Raw genomic sequence first — 20,106 nt, 5'->3', positions numbered from 1 at the left:
CCACCTCTCCAGGTTCTGCATACACGCTGGTGGCGCATAGCGCCTGACATCAGATGCTCTATGTCATCAGCGTGGCCGCATGTATGCGGCTGTTAGAACCCGGAGAGATGGACGGACACCACACGGAGGTTGCTACAGGACAGGTAATGTGTAAATGTACACACGGGGAGGGGGGGTGGTTTGGGTGTCATCAGCGGGCTCAGCCGATTCCCTGAAGATTTCACGCTGAAATCAGACAGGAATCTGCCTGTACTATATGGGCAGCTTTGACAAAGAAATGTATCTCTAATCGCATTCGATTAGAGATAAATTGGTCTCGTCAGGTGTATGGCTACCTTTAATGTTTGAATGCTATTCTGCAAAAAAAATATAATAATATTAGTAGAATATGCTGTAAATATTTTAGAGCAAAGAAGAAATGCTGGGTTTCATTCCACTTTAGTGACCAGTCACCAGTGTCAGCATGTATGATGTGGGGACAGATGTATGTATGGCTCTCATTTGCAATGTGTATTCAGTTTTGCTCTTCTGATTTTAAATGATTTTAGGTGCTTTTTTCATTAAGAAAGAATACTTTATACCATTTGTGCAATTGCATACTTTATTGAAACACACAGCCTCTATGGGCTGGAATTAGCCCCAGCTAAGTAAAACTATATTGTATTACTTGCCTCGGATATCCTTTAAGCAACATTAAAGGGAACCTGAACTGAGTAAAATTATTTTAAAAAAAACAACAACAACAAAAAAATACATAATATACCTGCAAGTGAATATTACATACTTACCTTGCCATCAGTTCCTCTCACAAGCTTCCCATTTTCTTTTTACAACGATTCCTTCCAGTCCTGACAAGATTTTGGCAGAACTTAAATATATCAGTTGTCTATATATCAGTTGCTGTCAGTTATAACTAAAAGGACAGCTGATGAGCAAGGTAATGTCCCTGATTCCCTATGGCTCAAGTATCTACTCAAGTGGTAGATACTACAGTTTAACAGTGTGCTGACCAGGAAGCGGTTATGGGGTAATAGCCATTTTCAAAATGGAAGACAGAGAATTCCAATGATCACAGTGGACTAACAGGACACCGGAGAGAAGAAAGATTGATGAGTAGACTACACGGGAGGTAAGGATGACCAATGTAGGTTAATCTGACTTAATTTTCAGTTCAGGCTTTAAGTACACACGAGTGAATATTTTAATATAACTGGATTTCTAGTATTGCTCTGTTAAACTTAATACATTTCAGTTAATAAAAAACAACTGACCAACAAAATTTGAAGCCGTCAACCTTGTATACTATGAAAGGTTTCCTGCTAACAAGTTATGTTGAGATATGTAGGGTACCTCAGACATTGTCAAACGCTAAGCATGCACACACAAAAAAAACAAACAAAAAAAAAAAAAAAACAGAAGGATGTTGCAGATCACGCCCAATCTGCATTGTCAAACGGACACTAGATAAGATAGGATTTTCCTTTGGATTACTTTTTCACCATTATCTACCCAGGATGTGTTGCACTACACCCTTAAGAATGCAGACAGGACTTGTATTTACCAGTACTGCTGTAGGAAAGAAATTAAGGACAGTTAGTACGGGCCTGTGAAGACTGACAAGCATTATTTATCATCATTTACATAATAAAAACACCAGATCACTGATACAAGCAGGAATTAGGGCAAATTGCCTGCACTTACAATTGTGTAATCCTAGCACTTGGCATTGTGTAGCTCAACAGCTACAGTTTAAGGGGAAAAAAAAATCTTTAAAGTGGCAGAAAGATTCAGTTGCACCAAGTCTATGGCCATTTAAAAATGTACATCTCCCGATCACAATTTTACTCCGATATGGACGTGTAGGTTCAATAATTTTACAACACCCAAAAATGAAAAAAATATAGTGAAACTACTGAAGTCTATGCAACGTACCATTTTTTTCAAACCGAGGTCACGTTGACATCCAGCTAAGTTTGAAAACGTGTGGGGTAGATGGCTCAAATCTACTGATACAGTCATCCTCATTTCAGATATCAATATAACTGCCCGTAGCAGTTTTTTTTTATCTGACTAAATGCTAATTTTAATGTTGAAGGATTATGGTAGATCTATAGTGATAACTGTTAACTGTATGTTTTTTTGTTTGGATGTTACTTGCAAGTTTTATGTTACTGTAGCTCTGATCTGAGCTACTGAAAATAGAGAAAAAAAAAAAAAAAAAAAAGTACTGTGAAGACAATGTACCGGATAACTAGGGAAAAAGACAAAGTATGAATATAAGAATCAAAAAGGTAAAAGCTTAAATTAAAGATGAATGAAAATCAAACTAATTACCATCTGCAAAAGGATCATGTCGCTCTGGAGAAATAATCATCATCCGTCTGGGCTTTTTATAATCATCTTCTCGATCTGCAATTTTTTGAGGTCTGTGTTCAGCAAAAGGGTCATACTAAAAAAGGGGAAAAAAAAGTGTAAACATATTAATATCAGAAAAGTCCCCCCCAATTATTCGGTTATAATAAAATAGTAAGAGCTTTAATTCAAACTTCTTGAATAACCTAAATAATTCAAAACTCTAAATTTAACTGCTAACAAGTTTACACAATTCATTAAACACACTAAGACAAAATCCCAGTAAAAGGTGGCCATACGCTTCTAGAATTGCAGCAGATTCGACTATCAGATTTCTGTCAGATGCCCATCAAGTCGAATCTGACAGAAATGTATGATGTGTGCCACACAGTAGCAACAGAATTCCAGTAGATTTCAGAATGAAATCTATTGAAATTTGATCGAAATGCAATGTTGCACCGTTCGATCCAATGCAACCCTATGGACCATCGATCAGCTGCCAGTACCGATCCCCACAGATTTTCAATCTAGACCAAGCAAATCAATCAAAATCAGCCACAGGTCGATTGGAAATCTATTCAAATCAGCCGACCAAACGACCGATCGATTCCATAGAATTGATCGGTCGATTGCTGAAATCGACCAGTGTATGGGCCCCTTTAGACTGTGGCCCTGTTTCTCAGTGGTCAGTTGCGCTGCAGAATCATTTTGCAGGTCAACTCACTGCCCATACAGTTCTATAGGTCTGCTCACATTCTAATTTGCTGCATGCAGGCTTTGTATTACTATGGCCAGTCTCCATTGCAGTTCACAGTCATAACATGCGAGTTATGCAACTGACCATTGTGAACCTAGCCTCAAGCCATGTTCACACCGGGAGTCACGATGCATTCCCTGTAAACAAAAGAGACACAGGAACGCAATGTAACAGTAAAGTCGTAACACGCCAACTAGTGTGAAAGGCCCCATTGCAATAGAATTGCATCGCATGTCAATGAAATTAAAGTGCGCCCAGAAAGGATTCAGTGTGCTTCCCTTTTTCCACATTTACAGCTTTGTTCTAAAATGGATTAAATTCATTTTTCCTCAGAATTCTACACACACAATACCCCATAATGACAACATGAAAAAAGTGCATCCTGTTTCCCCGAGCACCCTTGAGATGTTTCTGCAGCTTAATTGGAGTCCATCTGCAGAAAATCCAGTTGATTGAACAGGATTTGGAAAGGCACACACTTGTCTACATAAGGTGCCAGAGTTAACAGTTCATGTCAGAGCACAAACCAAGCAGGATGTCAAAGCAATCAGACCTCAGACAGGATTGTCTAGAGCAGGGGTCCCCAACCTTTTCCAGCCCAGGGACCACTTTCTGACCAAATTTTTCTCCGGGGACTGTGGTGGGGGTTGCCCCAGTATAGCTAGCCTAGTGCCCCAAGTATAGCTAGCATATTGTCCCAGTATAGCTAGTATAGTCCCAGTATGGGTAGGTAGTGCCCAGTATGGCTAGTATAGTACCCAGTATGGCTAGTATAGTGCCCAGTATAGCGCCCTAGTATGGGCAGGTAGTGCCCCAGGATAGCCGAAGCAGCGGCTTCCTAAACAATCGCTAAAGAATCATTAATCAGGAGGCAGGGTAAGGGAGGATACTACATCACAATTGGCTTCATACAAGACAGTCAAACATGGAACCTGCCATGAGCTGCCAGGAGCATCAATCTCTGCAAATACTATATAAAAATTCTGTGAAATCCAAACGTGGACAGTGTAATGCACATGTAATGTAAGTACAGCCAATATTTAGCTACTGATGTGTTTTTTTTTTCTCTGAGACCCTATACCTAACAGCTCCTCTTTAAACAGATCAAATGGATGGTAAAAAGGCAATGCCCAATTTCAAAATTAATCTAATTTTTTTATTGCAGCTATTAAGTATGTCCCCAGCTCTTCTAGTACACAGTATATTCAACCACAAGAGAAGTTGCAGTGCAGGCTGGGGAGGGGGCAATTCTTTACTTTCCTCCCCTTCTCCACAGACATAGCCTAGATTGGCTGCAACCTGTGTCACTCTCACACCTATTCTTCTCATTGGCTGCCTCCGCGCCAACGTCCGCCCCCTCCCGCACTTCAGCCCACTGCCCGGCAGGCATCTCATCTCTACCATTTCCGTAGGGATTCCCTGCATTTACACTGAACCCGCTCAGCCCTCAGCATTGTAGATCTTAGCGGGGAAGAATATAAGCAGCGCACACAGGCTCTCAACATGGTTCCAGGCGATGGAGCTGCATTTATTCTTCCCCATTAAGCGCTGTAATGCTGCGGGAAGAGCGGGGATGCTGCAGGGTTGAGGGTAAATGCAAGGGGAATCCCTATGGATATAGTAGCAGGGCTGGGGGGTTCCCATAAACGCTATTGCAGTGGGGAGGGGGGGGGGAGAAAGGGAGGAAATGACCTCAGCATTGGCTTCAGCTGGAGGGACTAAAGATGGCCCCTGCCAGCAAACAGAATTCTCTCTATTTATCTTTTCTAGTTTTATAAAATTCATTGAAATCAAGATGTGGGCAGTGCAATACTTATGTTAAGTAGAGCTAGTATTTATATATATATGTAGCTTTTTTTTATATGGCATAGTTTGGCCGACAGCTCCTCTTTCAGAAATTGCACTTATCTATGCAAAAGAGCTTCTGTGAGCTCTCGGATTCATTTAATCGGAGAGCAATGCTATTTTCTGAAGCACTTATGCATAAGGTCGCATTCACAGTGGGACATTTTGTTTTAATGCGAAGTTAACCACTTCCCGACCGCCCACTACACAGGGGCGGCGGGGAAGTGGAGCCCTGCAGGACGGCCTCACCCACAGAGGCGGCGGTCCATTTAAGGGCATGGGCGGAGCGATCGCGTCATCCGTGACGCGATCCTCCGCCGGCGCCTGTCACCGCTCGCTCGCCGCAACATCCCGCCGGCTATACGGAAGCGCCGGCGGGATGTTAACCCCGCGATCGCCGCATACAAAGTGTATAATACACTTTGTAATGTTTACAAAGTGTATTATACAGGCTGCCTCCTGCCCTGGTGGTCCCAGTGTCCGAGGGACCACCAGGGCAGGCTGCAGCCACCCTAGTCTGCACCCAAACACACTGATTTCTCCCCCCCCTGCCCCAGATCGCCCACAGCACCCATCAGACCCCCCCCCGCCCACCCCCCAGACCCCTGTTTGCACCCAATCACCCCCCTAATCACCCATCAATCACTCCCTGTCACTATCTGTCAACGCTATTTTTTTTTTATCCTCCCCCCCCCCTGCTCCCTGCCCCCTCCTGATCACCCCCCACCCCTCAGATTCTCCCCAGACCCCCCCCCCCCCAAACCACCCCCCCCTGTTTACTGTATGCATCTATCCCCCTGATCACCCGTCAATCACCCGTCAATCACCCGTCAATCACCCGTCAATCACCCGTCAATCACCCGTCAATCACCCGTCAATCACCCGTCAATCACCCCCTGTCACTGCCACCCATCAATTAGCCCCTAACCTGCCCCTTGCGGGCAATCTGATCACCCCTCCACACCAATAGATCGCCCACAGATCCGACATCAGATCACCTCCCAAATCCATTGTTTACATCTATTCTCTCCTCTAAACACCCACTAATTACCCATCAATCACCCATCAATCACCCCCTATCACCACTTGTCACTTTTACCTATCAGATCAGACCCTAATCTGCCCCTTGCGGGCACCCAATCACCCGCCCACACGCTCAGATTGCCCTCTGACCCCCCCTTTTCAATTCACCAGTGCATTAATTACATCTGTTCTTCCCTGTAATAACCCACTGATCACCTGTCAATCACCTGCCAATCACCTATCACCCATCAATCACCCCCTGTCACCCCCTGTCACTGCCACCCATCAATCAGCCCCTAACCTGCCCCTTGCGGGCAATCTGATCACCCACCCACACCATTAGATCGCCCGCAAACCCGCCGTCAGATTACCTCCCAAATGTATCGTTTACATCTGTTATCTTCTCTAAACACCCACTAATTACCCATCAATCACCCCCTATCACCACCTGTCACTGTTACCTATCAGATCAGACCCTAATCTGCCCCTTGCGGGCACCCAATCACCCGCCCACACGCTCAGATTGCCCTCTGACCCCCCCTTTTCAATTCACCAGTGCATTAATTACATCTGTTCTTCCCTGTAATAACCCACTGATCACCTGTCAATCACCTGCCAATCACCTATCACCCATCAATCACCCCCTGTCACCCCCTGTCACTGCCACCCATCAATCAGCCCCTAACCTGCCCCTTGCGGGCAATCTGATCACCCACCCACACCATTAGATCGCCCGCAAACCCGCCGTCAGATTACCTCCCAAATGTATCGTTTACATCTGTTATCTTCTCTAAACACCCACTAATTACCCATCAATCACCCCCTATCACCACCTGTCACTGTTACCTATCAGATCAGACCCTAATCTGCCCCTTGCGGGCACCCAATCACCCGCCCACACGCTCAGATTGCCCTCAGACCCCCCCCCCCCCCCCCTTATCAATTCGCCAGTGCATTAATTACATCTGTCCTTCCCTGTAATAACCCACTGATCACCTGTCAATCACCTGCCAATCACCTATCACCCATCAATCACCCCCTGTCACTGCCACCCAACAATCAGCCCCTAACCTGCCCCTTGCGGGCAAACTGATCACCCACCCACACCAATAGATCGCCCGCAGATCCGACATCAGATCACCACCCAAGCGCAGTGTTTCCATCTATTCTCTACCCTAAACACCCACTAATTACCCATCAATCACCCATCAATCACTCCCTATCACCACCTGTCACTGTTACCTATCAGATCAGACCCTAATCTGCCCCTTGCGGGCACCCAATCGACCGCCTACACGCTCAGATTGCCCTCAGACCCCCCCTTATCAATTCGCCAGTGCAATATTTACATCTGTTCTCCCCTGTAATAACCCACTGATTACCTGTCAATCACCTATCAATCACCCATCAATCACCCCCTGTCACTGCCACCCATCAATCACCCCCTGTCACTGCCACCCATCAATCACCCGCTGTCACTGCCACCCATCAATCAGCCCCTAACCTGCCCCTTGCGGGCAAACTGATCACCCACCCACACCAATAGATCGGCCGCAGATCCGACATCAGATCACCACCCAAGCGCAGTGTTTCCATCTATTCTCTACCCTAAACACCCACTAATTACCCATCAATCACCCCCTGTCACTGCTACCTATCAGATTAGACCCCTATCTGCCCCTAGGGCACTCAATCACCCGCCCACACCCTCAGAATGCCCTCAGACCCCAGCCCTGATCACCTCGCCAGTGCATTGCTTGCATCCATTCCCCCCTCTAATCACACCTTGAGACACCCATCAATCACCTCCTGTCACCCCCTAGCACACCTACCCATCAGATCAGGCCCCAATTTGCCCCGTGTGGGCTCCTGATCACTCGGCCAAACCCTCAGACCCCCTTCCGATCACCTCCCCAGTGCATGGATTGCATCTATTTTCCCCTCTAACCACCCCCTGAGACACCCATCAATCACCTCCTGTCACCCCCCTAGCACTCCTATCCATCAGATCAGGCCCAATACAACCTGTCATCTAAAAGGCCACCCTGCTTATGACCGGTTCCACAAAATTCGCCCCCTCATAGACCACCTGTCATCAAAATTTGCAGATGCTTATACCCCTGAACAGTCATTTTGAGACATTTGGTTTCCAGACTACTCACGGTTTTGGGCCTGTAAAATGCCAGGGCGGTATAGGAACCCCACAAGTGACCCCATTTTAGAAAAAAAAGACACCCCAAGGTATTATGTTAGGTGTATGACGAGTTCATAGAAGATTTAATTTTTTGTCAAAAGTTAGCGGAAATTAATTTTTATTGGTTTTTTTTCACAAAGTGTCATTTTTCACTAACTTGTGACAAAAAATAAAATCTTCTATGAACTCGCCATACACCTAACGGAATACCTTGGGGTGTCTTCTTTCTAAAATGGGGTCACTTGTGGGGTTCCTATACTGCCCTGGCATTTTAGGGGCCCTAAACCGCGAGGAGTAGTCTAGAAACCAAATGTCTTAAAATGACCTGTGAATAGGACGTTGGGCCCCTTAGCGCACCTAGGCTGCAAAAAAGTGTCACACATGTGGTACCGCCGTACTCAGGAAAAGTAGTATAATGTGTTTTGGGGTGTATTTTTACACATACCCATGCTGGGTGGGAGAAATTTCTATGTAAATGGACAATTGTGTGTAAAAAAATCAAACAATTGTCATTTACAGAGATATTTCTCCCACTTAGCATGGGTATGTGTAAAAATACACCCCAAAACGCATTATACTACTTCTCCTGAGTACAGCGGTACCACATGTGTGGCACTTTTTTACACCCTAAGTACGCTAAGGGGCCCAAAGTCCAATGAGTACCTTTAGGATTTCACAGGTCATTTTGCGACATTTGGTTTCAAGACTACTCCTCACGGTTTAGGGCCCCTAAAATGCCAGGGCAGTATAGGAACCCCACAAATGACCCCATTCTAGAAAGAAGACACCCAAAGGTATTCCGTACGGAGTATGGTGAGTTCATAGAAGATTTTATTTTTTGTCACAAGTTAGCGGAAAATGACACTTTGTGAAAAAAAACTATTAAAATCAATTTCCGCTAACTTGTGACAAAAAAATAAAAACTTCTATGAACTCACCATACTCCTAACGGAATACCTTGGGGTGTCTTCTTTCTAAAATGGGGGTCATTAGTGGGGTTCCTATACTGCCCTGGCATTTTAGGGGCCCTAAACCGTGAGGAGTAGTCTTGAAACAAAAATGACCTGTGAAATCCTAAAGGTACTCATTGGACTTTGGGCCCCTTAGTGCAGTTAGGGTGCAAAAAAGTGCCACACATGTGGTATCGCCGTACTCGGGAGAAGTAGTACAATGTGTTTTGGGGTGTATTTTTACACATACCCATGCTGGGTGGGAGAAATACCTCTGTAAATGACAATCTTTTGATTTTTTTACACACAATTGTCCATTTACAGAGGTATTTCTCCCACCCAGCATGGGTATGTGTAAAAATACACCCCAAAACACATTGTACTACTTCTCCCGAGTATGGCGATACCACATGTGTGGCACTTTTTTGCACCCTAACTGCGCTAAAGGGCCCAAAGTCCAATGAGTACCTTTAGGATTTCACAGGTCATTTTGAGAAATTTTGTTTCAAGACTACTCCTCACGGTTTAGGGCCCCTAAAATGCCAGGGCAGTATAGGAACCCCACAAATGACCCCATTTTAGAAAGAAGACACCCTAAGGTATTCCGTTAGGAGTATGGTGAGTTCATAGAAGATTTTATTTTTTGTCAAAAGTTAGCGGAAATTGATTTTAATAGTTTTTTTTCACAAAGTGTCATTTTCCGCTTACTTGTGACAAAAAATAATATCTTCTATGAACTCACTATGCCTCTCAGTGAATACTTTGGGATGTCTTCTTTCCAAAATGGGGTCATTTGGGGGGTATTTATACTATCCTGGAATTCTAGCCCCTCATGAAACATGACAGGGGGTCAGAAAAGTCAGAGATGCTTGAAAATGGGAAAATTCACTTTTGGCACCATAGTTTGTAAACGCTATAACTTTTACCCAAACCAATAAATATACACTGAATGGGTTTTTTTTTTATCAAAAACATGTTTGTCCACATTTTTCGCGCTGCATGTATACAGAAATTTTACTTTATTTGAAAAATGTCAGCACAGAAAGTTAAAAAAAATCATTTTTTTGCCAAAATTCATGTCTTTTTTGATGAATATAATAAAAAGTAAAAATCGCAGGAGCAATCAAATAGCATCAAAAGAAAGCTTTATTAGTGACAAGAAAAGGAGCCAAAATTCATTTAGGTGGTAGGTTGTATGAGCGAGCAATAAACCGTGAAAGCTGCAGTGGTCTGAATGGAAAAAAAGTGGCCGGTCCTTAAGGGGTAGAAAGCCCTAGGTCCTCAAGTGGTTAAAGTCGCAACGTGTCTGCGTTGAGAGGTAATGTACTGCAAGCAGCGAGTTACCACAACGCAACATTTTTCAACGCGACTTTAACGTCACACTGTGAACTGGCCAAAGGATTAGCATTGCAGTGCCGTAAGCTAAGTTATAAGACTTTATAACGCAGCTCCATAACGTGGCATTGTGAATGTGACCTAAAAAAAAACAGTGAACAACAACTTCAGATAAGAATTTACTGCAGTAAACTGCAAATATTAGAGAATGATGCAATGTTCAAAAAAAAAAAAAAAAAAAAAAAAAAGGGTATGACTTCTTAGCTACTAATGTTCTATTAATCATCCGCACTACACATACAATTCATATCATACGTTTTTTCGCATGTGTAGTATGGATAATTAAAACAGTAGTAGCAAAGAAAAGTCATTTTTATTTTCAGTTATATAGCTTTTTTTTAATAAACTGCATCACTCTCATTTGCAGTTAAGGGCTGGTCAACACGGACGCTGGGCGGCGTTTACCGCCAAGCGTTCGGGACTAGTCGGCTAACAATTCAAGTGAATGGGAGCGTTTAGCATTGTGTGGTTACTGGCAATTACCGTCGATTGTGCAAACACGGCTTTCCGATCCCGATTTATCGTGTAGTTTCAGCCAGCCCTAGGAGCTGCATGCGATGTCCAGGGTCGCCTAGCTGCTGCGGCTTCATGTCCCCTTGCGGGGACAAAAACCGCTGATCGCAACAGGAAGCAGGCGATCGCCATACCGCCACCCCTTGAACGAGACTTCACAGGAGAAGCCGCCTGCCGTCCGTGTGAACCAGCCCTTATTGTAGTAGTCTTTCTGAAGTGGTCTTTCACTGTTTCTTTGAAGTACAAGTATCACTACGGCAAGGGAACTAAGACTTCTAGGCAGGGGTCTAGTCCTGGGAAAAGTAGTGAGTGGACTCACTTGGAGAACTGCCAAAAATGGGCGTGGTCAAGCACACCGTGGGCGTGGTCATGGGTGGGGCCAAATATACATGACCTTAGCAGTGATGTAAAAGGTCTGCCGAGGAAGTTTGAGCTCTGCCGTAGTGTATCCCCCAAAAATAAATGTAATCTGACAGCATTTCACCAAAAAGACACAATCTGGTAGAAGTTCCTCCAAAATACAGATAATATGGAAGTGGTTCCCCCAAAATAGACAATGTGGCAGCAGCAGTTTCACCAACATACACATAATTTGGGAGCAGTTCCCCAAAATACGCGAAACCTGGCAGCGGATCACCCAAAATACACGTAACACCCAAAGGACATATAATCTGGCAGTAGTGGTCCCCCAAACATACACATAATCTGGCAGCTGTTCCCCAAAATAGGTACCCCCAGGTAGCCAGGTCTATAGGTGTCCCCAGTATATGTAGGCAGGGGTATATGTGCCCAGTATATGTAGGCAGGGGTATATGTGCCCAGTATACAGTGAAGGAAATTATTTCAACCCTCACTGATTTTGTAAGTTTGTCCAATGACAAAGAAATGAAAAGTCTCAGAACAGTATCATTTCAATGGTAGGTTTATTTTAACAGTGGCAGATAGCACATCAAAAGGAAAATCGAAAAAATAACCTTAAATAAAAGATAGCAACTGATTTGCATTTCATTGAGTGAAATAAGTTTTTGAACCCTCTAACAATAAAAGACTTAATACTTAGTGGAAAAACCCTTGTTTGCAAGCACAGAGGTCAAACGTTTCTTGTAATTGATGACCAAGTTTGCACACATTTTAGGAGGAATGTTGGTCCACTCCTCTTTGCAGATCATCTCTAAATCCCTATGGTTTCGAGGCTGTCTCTGTGCAACTCTGAGCTTGAGCTCCCTCCATAGGTTTTCTATTGGATTAAGGTCCGGAGACTGACTAGGCCACTCCATGACCTTAATGTGCTTCTTCTTGAGCCACTCCTTTGTTGCCTTTGCTGTATGTTTTGGGTCATTGTCGTCATGGAACACCCATCCACGACCCATTTTCAGTTTCCTGGCAGAGGGAAGGAGGTTGTCGTTCAGGATTTCACGATACATGGCTCCGTCCATTTTCCCATTAATGCGATTAAGTTGTCCTGTGCCCTTAGCAGAAAAACACCCCCAAAGCAAAATGTTTCCACCCCCATGCTTGACGGTGGGGACGGTGTTTTGGGGGTCATAGGCAGCATTTTTCTTCCTTCAAACACAGTGAGTTGTGTTAATGCCAAAGAGCTCTATTTTGGTCTCATCAGACCACAGCACCTTCTCCCAGTCACTCACAGAATCATTCAGGTGTTCATTGGCAAACTTCAGACGGGCCTGCACATGTGCCTTCTTGAGCAGGGGGACCTTGCGAGCCCTGCAGGATTTTAATTCATTGCGGTGTAATGTGTTTCCAATGGTTTTCTTGGTGACTGTGGTCCCTGCTAATTTGAGGTCATTCACTAACTCCTCCCGTGTAGTTCTAGGATGCTTTTTCACCTTTCTCAGAACCATTGACGCCCCACGAGGTGAGATCTTGCGTGGAGCCCCAGAGCGAGGTCGATTGATGGTCATTTTGTGCTCCTTCCATTTTCGAACAATCGCACCAACAGTTGTCACCTTCTCTCCCAGCTTCTTGCTAATGGATTTGTAGCCCATTCCAGCCTTGTGCAGGTCTACAATTTTGTCTCTGACATCCTTGGACAGCTCTTTGGTCTTTCCCATGTTGGAGAGTTTGGAGTCTGCTTGATTGATTGATTCTGTGGACAGGTGTCTTTTATACAGGTGACTAGTTAAGACAGGTGTCCTTAATGAGGGTGACTAATTGAGTAGAAGTGTCTAACCACTCTGGGAGCCAGAACTCTTAATGGTTGGTAGGGGTTCAAAAACTTATTTCACTCAATGAAATGCAAATCAGTTGCTATCTATTATTTAAGGTTATTTTTTCGATTTTCCTTTTGATGTGCTATCTGCCACTGTTAAAATAAACCTACCATTGAAATGATACTGTTCTGAGACTTCATTTCTTTGTCATTGGACAAACTTACAAAATCAGTGAGGGGTCAAATAATTATTTCCTCCACTGTATGTAGGCAGGGGTATATGTGCCCAGTATATGTAGGCAGGGGTATATGTGCCCAGTATATGTAGGCAGGGGTATATGTGCCCAGGTAGCCAGGTGTGCCCCCAGCAGGAGGGGAGCAGCGCAGAGAAGGAGAGCTATGGGGACAGTGGGGATGGGTGGACATCCCCCCCCCTTCCCTCACCTTCGTGCTCCCCTTCCTGCCTCTCCCCTCCGGTGTTTTGAAATGTCGGGCCCCGCAGCTAAAGTGGGCGGAGACTTAATGCGTTCCAGTCGCAAGGGACGCTCCGCTCTGTGTGCGGCTAGTCTGGTCTTCTAGTCATTCTGGTCATTCATTCTACCCCAAGTTATCTCCTGTGTGTTGGAAATGTGGTTGGGGCAGTGATACTATGACCCACATATGGTTTTCTTGTCCAAAGATAGTCCCTCAGAGACTTTGTAAGGTGACTTTGGAGTGTCTTTCTATTGAACTATGTCCCTGCGTATGGAAATAACTGGATTCATGCTGCTTATCTTTTGAGAAACTGCTGTGGATTTGGGGGGAGAAAGGTTTTGTCAATAGGTCTACATTATTAAATGCAAGGCTGTGGAGCCGGTAAAAGAAAAAAAAAAAACTCAGACTCCTCAGTTTATGAAACCACTGAAACTCCAGGTGCCCAAAATGGCTCAGACTCCTTGGTCTAATACTTACCAGGGCTGTGGATTTGCTACAAAAATTATCTGACTCCAACTCCCACTTCACAGCCCTGATTAAAAGTAGAACGTTATGGAGCGACACCACCAGAGAATGGGGGAGGGGATCGGAGGTGAAGGCGGGGATGAGGTAGAGGGTTTTCTATATAGTATAAAACCTTCTTTCAACTGAAGGTATTAAGGTGTATAAAATTCTGATAGGATGTGCTGACATGAGTTATGTTTGCTATATAGTGTTTTTATTCATATGCTAGACTGTTGACAAGCCTGATAACATGGAAAAAAGGAAGATAACCCTGCGCTGCCTTGGTGTTAAGGGTGGTGATGTAATGGGTTAATGTCCTGGGTGCGGCTCTTGGTGCTGAGAGGCGCCAGTTAGTCTAAGACAGTGATGGCTAACCTTGGCACTCCAGCTGTGACAAAACTACTAATCCCATCATGCCTCTGCCTCCCTGAGTCATGCTTAGAGTTGTCAGAGTATTGCAATGCCCCATGAGACTTGTAGTTCCACCACAGCTGGAGTGCCAAGGTTAGCCATCACTGGTCTAAGAACAAAAGAAAAACAGAGCGCTCCTTGTGCATTAACTTAATTTAACTTCAGCAATGGCACTGCAAGTTACACTAAAGGTGGCCATACACTGGTCGATTTGCCATCAGATTCGACCAACAGACAGATCCCTATCTGATCGAATCTGATCAGAGAGGGATCGTATGGCTACCTTTACTGCAAACAGATTGTGAACCGATTTCAGCCTGAAACCGATCACAATCTGTTGTAGTGGTGCTGCCGCCGCTCCCCCCGCCCGCATACATTACCTGCTCCGCTGGTGCGACTGCCCCCGGTCACCGCTCTTCTTCTCCGTCTCCGCTCTGGTCTGCTCTGGTCTCCGGCATGCTTCCCTTCTTCCTGTCTGGGGGAAGTTTAAACAGTAGAGCGCCCTCTACTGTTTAAACTTCCTGCCGGGACAGGAAGAAGGGAAGCATGCCGGAGACCAGAGCAGACCAGAGCGGAGACGGAGAAGAGCGGAGACCCGGGAGTCGCGCCGGCGGAGCAGGTAATGTATGCGGCTCTATTGCGTCGGTCGTCGGGCCCTCGAACACCGCTAGCGATGCTCTCTTTACCCGCGGGCGATCGACGGTTATTTTCCGCACGGCGCGATCGACGGGATCGGACGGAATGGATCGAAATTCGGCGTGTAGCGTGAACGATTGGCAGCAGATTCGATCCCAGTGATCGAATCTGCTGTCAAAACGGGCGCAAATCGGGCCAGTGTATGGCCACCTTAAGGCTTCTTTCCCACCAGGACGGTGCGTTTTAGGGGACGTTATGGTTGCATAACGTGCCGCTAACGCAACGCCTGGTGGTGTTGGAGCAGGACGCTACCACCAAGAGCTGCGTTAAAAGCAGCTCTTGGTGCGCCTACTCTGTCGGATGCCCTGCGGAGACCACGTGAGCGGAGCTCTCCGCATCACGTGGTCCCGCCAGCCAATCAGAGGCCGCTCCTGGAAGTAAACACTGCAAGTGCAGTGAATATAAAGTAGCCATGTGCCTGGCTACATAGCGGCCTCTACCCGCCTTCTCTCCGCAGACAGAAAAAAAAAAAACTCATACTGAGCATGTGCAAACAGTCCAACGCGGCTTAAAGAGAACCCGAGGTGGGATTTAATTATGTTACTGGGGTACAGAGGCTGGTTGTGCACACTAAGACCAGCCTCCGTTGCCCCATGGTGTGCCTCTATTTCCCACTGCGCGCCGCTATACCCCCCGCAGTTCTGGCGACACGCAGCACAGCGTTCAGGGCAGGAGGCAGCCTGTATATAACACTTTGTATACATTACAAAGTGTATTATACACTTTGTATGCGGTGATCGTGGGGTTAACAACCCGACAGGGCTTCTGAACGGCCAGCGGGTTGTCGTCGCGGGTGGGCGGAGCCAGTTGTTGGGGGAAGCGCGCGTCAGTGACGCGATCGCTCCCCGGGCAAGCCGAAAGGACGCAACGTCCTGTGGGCGGTCGGCAAGTGGTTAAGGTAGCCATACACTAGTCGATTTGCCATCAGATTCGACCAACAGATAGATCCCTCTCTGATCGATTCTGATCAGAGAGGGATTGTATGGCTGCCTTTACTGCAAACAGATATTAAAATCGATTTCAGCCTGAAACCGTTCACAACCTGTGGTCGTGGTGGTGCTGCTGCCGCCACTCTCCCCACCCCCCGGCATGCATTACCTGCTCCGCTGGCGCGACTCCCCAGGTCTCTGCTGTCTTCTTCTCTGCTCTGGTCTTCGGCATGCTTCACTTCCTGTCTGGGGGAAGTTTAAACAGTAGAGCGCCCTCTACTGTTTAAACTTCCTGCCGGGACAGGAAGCAAGTGAAGCATGCCGGACCCGGAGACCAGACCAGAGTGGAGAAGACAGCGGAGACCTGGGGAGTCGCGCCGGCGGAGCAGGTAATGTATTGCAGCTGTATTGCGTCGGTCACTCAAACGCCGCTAGCGACGCGCTCCCTACCCGCGGGCGAACGACGGTAAATTCCCGCATGGAGCAATCGATCCATTTCGGGACGAAAGATCGAAATTTAGCGTGTAGCGTGAACGATGTGACAGCAGATTCGATCCCAGTGATCGAATCTGCTGTCGAGCGGCGGGGAATCAGCTAGTGTATGGCCAGCTTTAGTGTTCATGAGATGTTAAGGCACATCATAGGCCTGCCGGTAAGTTCTCTCTGCTCTCCTGCACTTGGCCAGAGCTGAAGGGGCGATGTTCGGCGTGGAGCATTAACTTAATTTAACTTCAGCAATGGCACTGTAATAAGTTACTGAAATTAAATTAAAGAACAAGGAGGAGCGCTCTGTTTTTCTTTTGTTCGCTAAGCCTGATAACAGGTTTTTGCGAAAACAAAAAAAAAGTAAAACTAAAAACCGCTAAATTACAGTGAGGTGCCCAGTTTTATCCTCCGAGAACATGTGGCCTGTATTAGAGGTGTTCCAATTCTATTGGTATTTCTTCTAACAGCCATTAACATTTACTTGAAGTAGTGGGTAAAGGCCCAGGAAATGCGTTATCAATTGTGTCTAACAAATATCTTTTATAAGCCATTCCTTTTCTCCTTTTCAGAGATAAGACCACTTATTTTTTTTCAAACAACTTACAAGAGCTATAGACAACCTGATGTACAATCCTCTCACCCCAATGTACTTTCCTAATCCCATTTAATAAATTGAAAACAAAATGATAGGTGCTAAAATATTTAAACGGTTTCATTTTAAAGTTACTGTGCGCTGCTCAGTGAGAAAAAATAAATAAATAAAATTAAAAAAAAGTACTTTCAAGATGAAGCATGTATGGTGCATACGATGAGATTTTAAAGAGAATCTGTATTGTTAAAAATCGCACAAAAGTAAACATACCAGTGCGTTAGGGGACATCTCCTATCACCCTCTGTCACAATTTCGCCGCTCCTCGCCGCATTAAAAGTGGTTAAAAACAGTTTTAAAAAGTTTGTTTATAAACAAACAAAATGGCCACCAAAACAGGAAGTAGGTTGATGTACAGTATGTCCACACATAGAAAATACATTCATACACAAGCAGGCTGTATACATCCTTCCTTTTGAATCTCAAGAGATCATTTGTGTGTTTCATTCCCCCTGCAGCTATCTTCCACTGAAGTGTCAGGCTGTTTCTTCCTGCAGAGTGCAAACAGCTCTGCCTGTATGTGAAAGCCCAGCCAGCTCAGAGGAGGATTTATCCAGCTTGTAAAAGATAATAGAGCAGAGAGAAGCTGCACTAATCTAAATAACACACAGGCAGTGTGCAGAGAGGGGCCTGGAGGGGGAAGATGTATCACAGAACCACAACACTGAAGAACTTGGCAGCCTTCCAGACACAGGCTGACAAGTCTGACAAGAGAGAGATAAGTTGATTTATTACAGAGATGGTGATAGTAGAATGTGCTGCAGTAAGCCAGAACACATTAGAATAGCTTTTGGAACTTGTAGGATGATAAAAAACAGGATGCAATTTTTGTTACAGAGTCTCTTTAAGCCAGATTGATTTCTTCTAACATGCTCGATCTGATTTCTGATTGATTTTCCGTTCACTTCTATGGAAAAATCGATCGGAAATATTATATCTCATTGTGCGTTCCAGGTATAAAGGTAGCCACACATCAGGCGACTTGGTGGCCGATCGACGATTTGATTATTATAACAGAATGAAAATCTGTGCCGACAAGTGCATGCCTGAATGACAATGCAACCCAATTTTGGGCAGAAATTGGTCGCTTTAGTCCATCACAAATGCTGCAAGATGTAGGGCTGACTTACTCGATTCGGTGAGTGGATGCAACAGTGTGCGATATTGTGAGAAGCGACAAACGCGGTGAAACCAGATGGTGCCCCCCCAATGTTAAATCCCCCCCGGTGTTCAGTGCAAGTGATACATTACCTGTCCGTAGCCTCCGGGCTTCCTCCGTTCTCCATGGTGGTGCCTAGAAAGGGTGCGCTTGACATAAGACGTCACACACACGGCCACGTTACTAGGCAACCAAGTGGCGTGCGTGTATGGAGAACAGATGAAGCCCGGAGTCAGAGGAGGTCAATTTCAACATGAAATTGATCAGGAATCAGCCTGCAGTATATGGGCAGCCAACAAATCCCTCTCTAAGCAGATTCAATTAAAGAGAGACTTGTCTCTTGGTCAAATCTTCCCATCATCGCTACATGTAGGACTACCTTAACCTGATTAAATCTCAAATACCTTCTATTTTAAGAAGGCAAATTTCTGTTTTGCAATATCTACACAAGTTAGCTAACTCCTTACTACCCTCCTTCACCTAGGAAGTCCTTTAAACACTAGGTTGTAACATATCAAAAAAAGGATTAGTATAAAAGGGTATCAATATTTTGCAAAGTCACTCTTAACCAGGCATGAGCTCCGGATGAAATCCGAAGGAGTTTCAATCAGATTTTTAATTAGTGCAGCTGATGTGGCTGGTGAGAGGGGGGGGGGGGGGAATTTAAACTCACCCAGAAGAAGTCTTCTTTAACCTGCCCCACGTCGAGTCTCATGCCGCGTCCGTGCCTACCGCGTTTCCTCCGTCCAAGTTGGAGGAAGCGTAGTAGTCACGTAACGGAACTCAGCGTGGGACGCACAGTAGGACGATTAAAAAAAGACGGCTGCTGGGCAAGTTTAACCCTCCCTCACCCACTCAGCTGCACAAATTATCTGGATGAAATCCAAATGAAACTCATTTAGATTTCATCCAGAGCTCATCCCTGCTCTTAATTTCTGGCATACTTACTTGCTCAGACGACTGTGGGATATCATTAAGTAATGCAACAGGCGCATGATAACCTGGTTTCTTCTGTTCAAATACTGCTGCTGAACAATCATCATCATCCTGCATAACAAAGCAGACATATTAGACATGAGAATGTTTAACAATGAAACAATGCACATTAAAGTACACCTGGACAGAGGGATATGGAGGCTGCATTATTTCCTTTTAAAATAATCCTAGTTGCCTGACTGTCCAGCTGATGCTCTGTCTCAATACTTTTAGCCATAGACCCTAAACCAGCACGCAGAGGTTTCTGACTGAATTAGCCACATGCTTATTTCAGGTGTGATACCCAGATACCACTGCAGGAATGCCAGACAATTGGTCTTGTTTAAAATTAAAACAAACATGGCGCCTCCATATTCCGCAAGTTCGGTCCACCCCTGCGAAATAGCACAGAGGAGAAAGCTGTGCAAGAATGGCTTCATACTGCAGTACTGTGCAGGCCGTACTTTCGCAGTGTGGCCGTGCTCGAACACAGAAAAAAAAACCGACCAAAAAAATAAAAAAAATAAAATAAATAAACATTGTTTAGTAATTTAAATACTTTGTTCTCCTGAGCATATAAAAGAAGCATATGGGGGGGGGGGGGGGGGGGGGTTCCATGGGGCA

The 20,106-nt window shown here is 45.3% G+C and overlaps 1 protein-coding gene across 3 annotated transcripts in view; it reads right to left on the bottom strand.

Annotated features, from left to right (window-relative positions):
• Positions 1-20,106, bottom strand: part of SF3B1 (splicing factor 3b subunit 1) — a 315,589-nt gene that overhangs the window by 248,619 nt on the left and 46,864 nt on the right. For all 3 annotated transcript variants that reach the window (XM_068244955.1, XM_068244953.1, XM_068244952.1), the window contains exons 3-4: positions 19,456-19,554; positions 2,335-2,449 (exon numbers count right to left, since the gene is read on the bottom strand). In XM_068244955.1, the coding sequence (XP_068101056.1) occupies positions 2,335-2,449; positions 19,456-19,554 (214 nt within the window). The remainder of the gene's footprint in view (positions 1-2,334; positions 2,450-19,455; positions 19,555-20,106) is intronic.

The sequence above is a fragment of the Hyperolius riggenbachi genome, chromosome 7 (assembly GCF_040937935.1).
Source record: "Hyperolius riggenbachi isolate aHypRig1 chromosome 7, aHypRig1.pri, whole genome shotgun sequence".
Taxonomy (NCBI): Eukaryota; Metazoa; Chordata; class Amphibia; order Anura; family Hyperoliidae; genus Hyperolius; species Hyperolius riggenbachi.
This window is presented reverse-complemented; position numbering and strand designations above follow the sequence as displayed.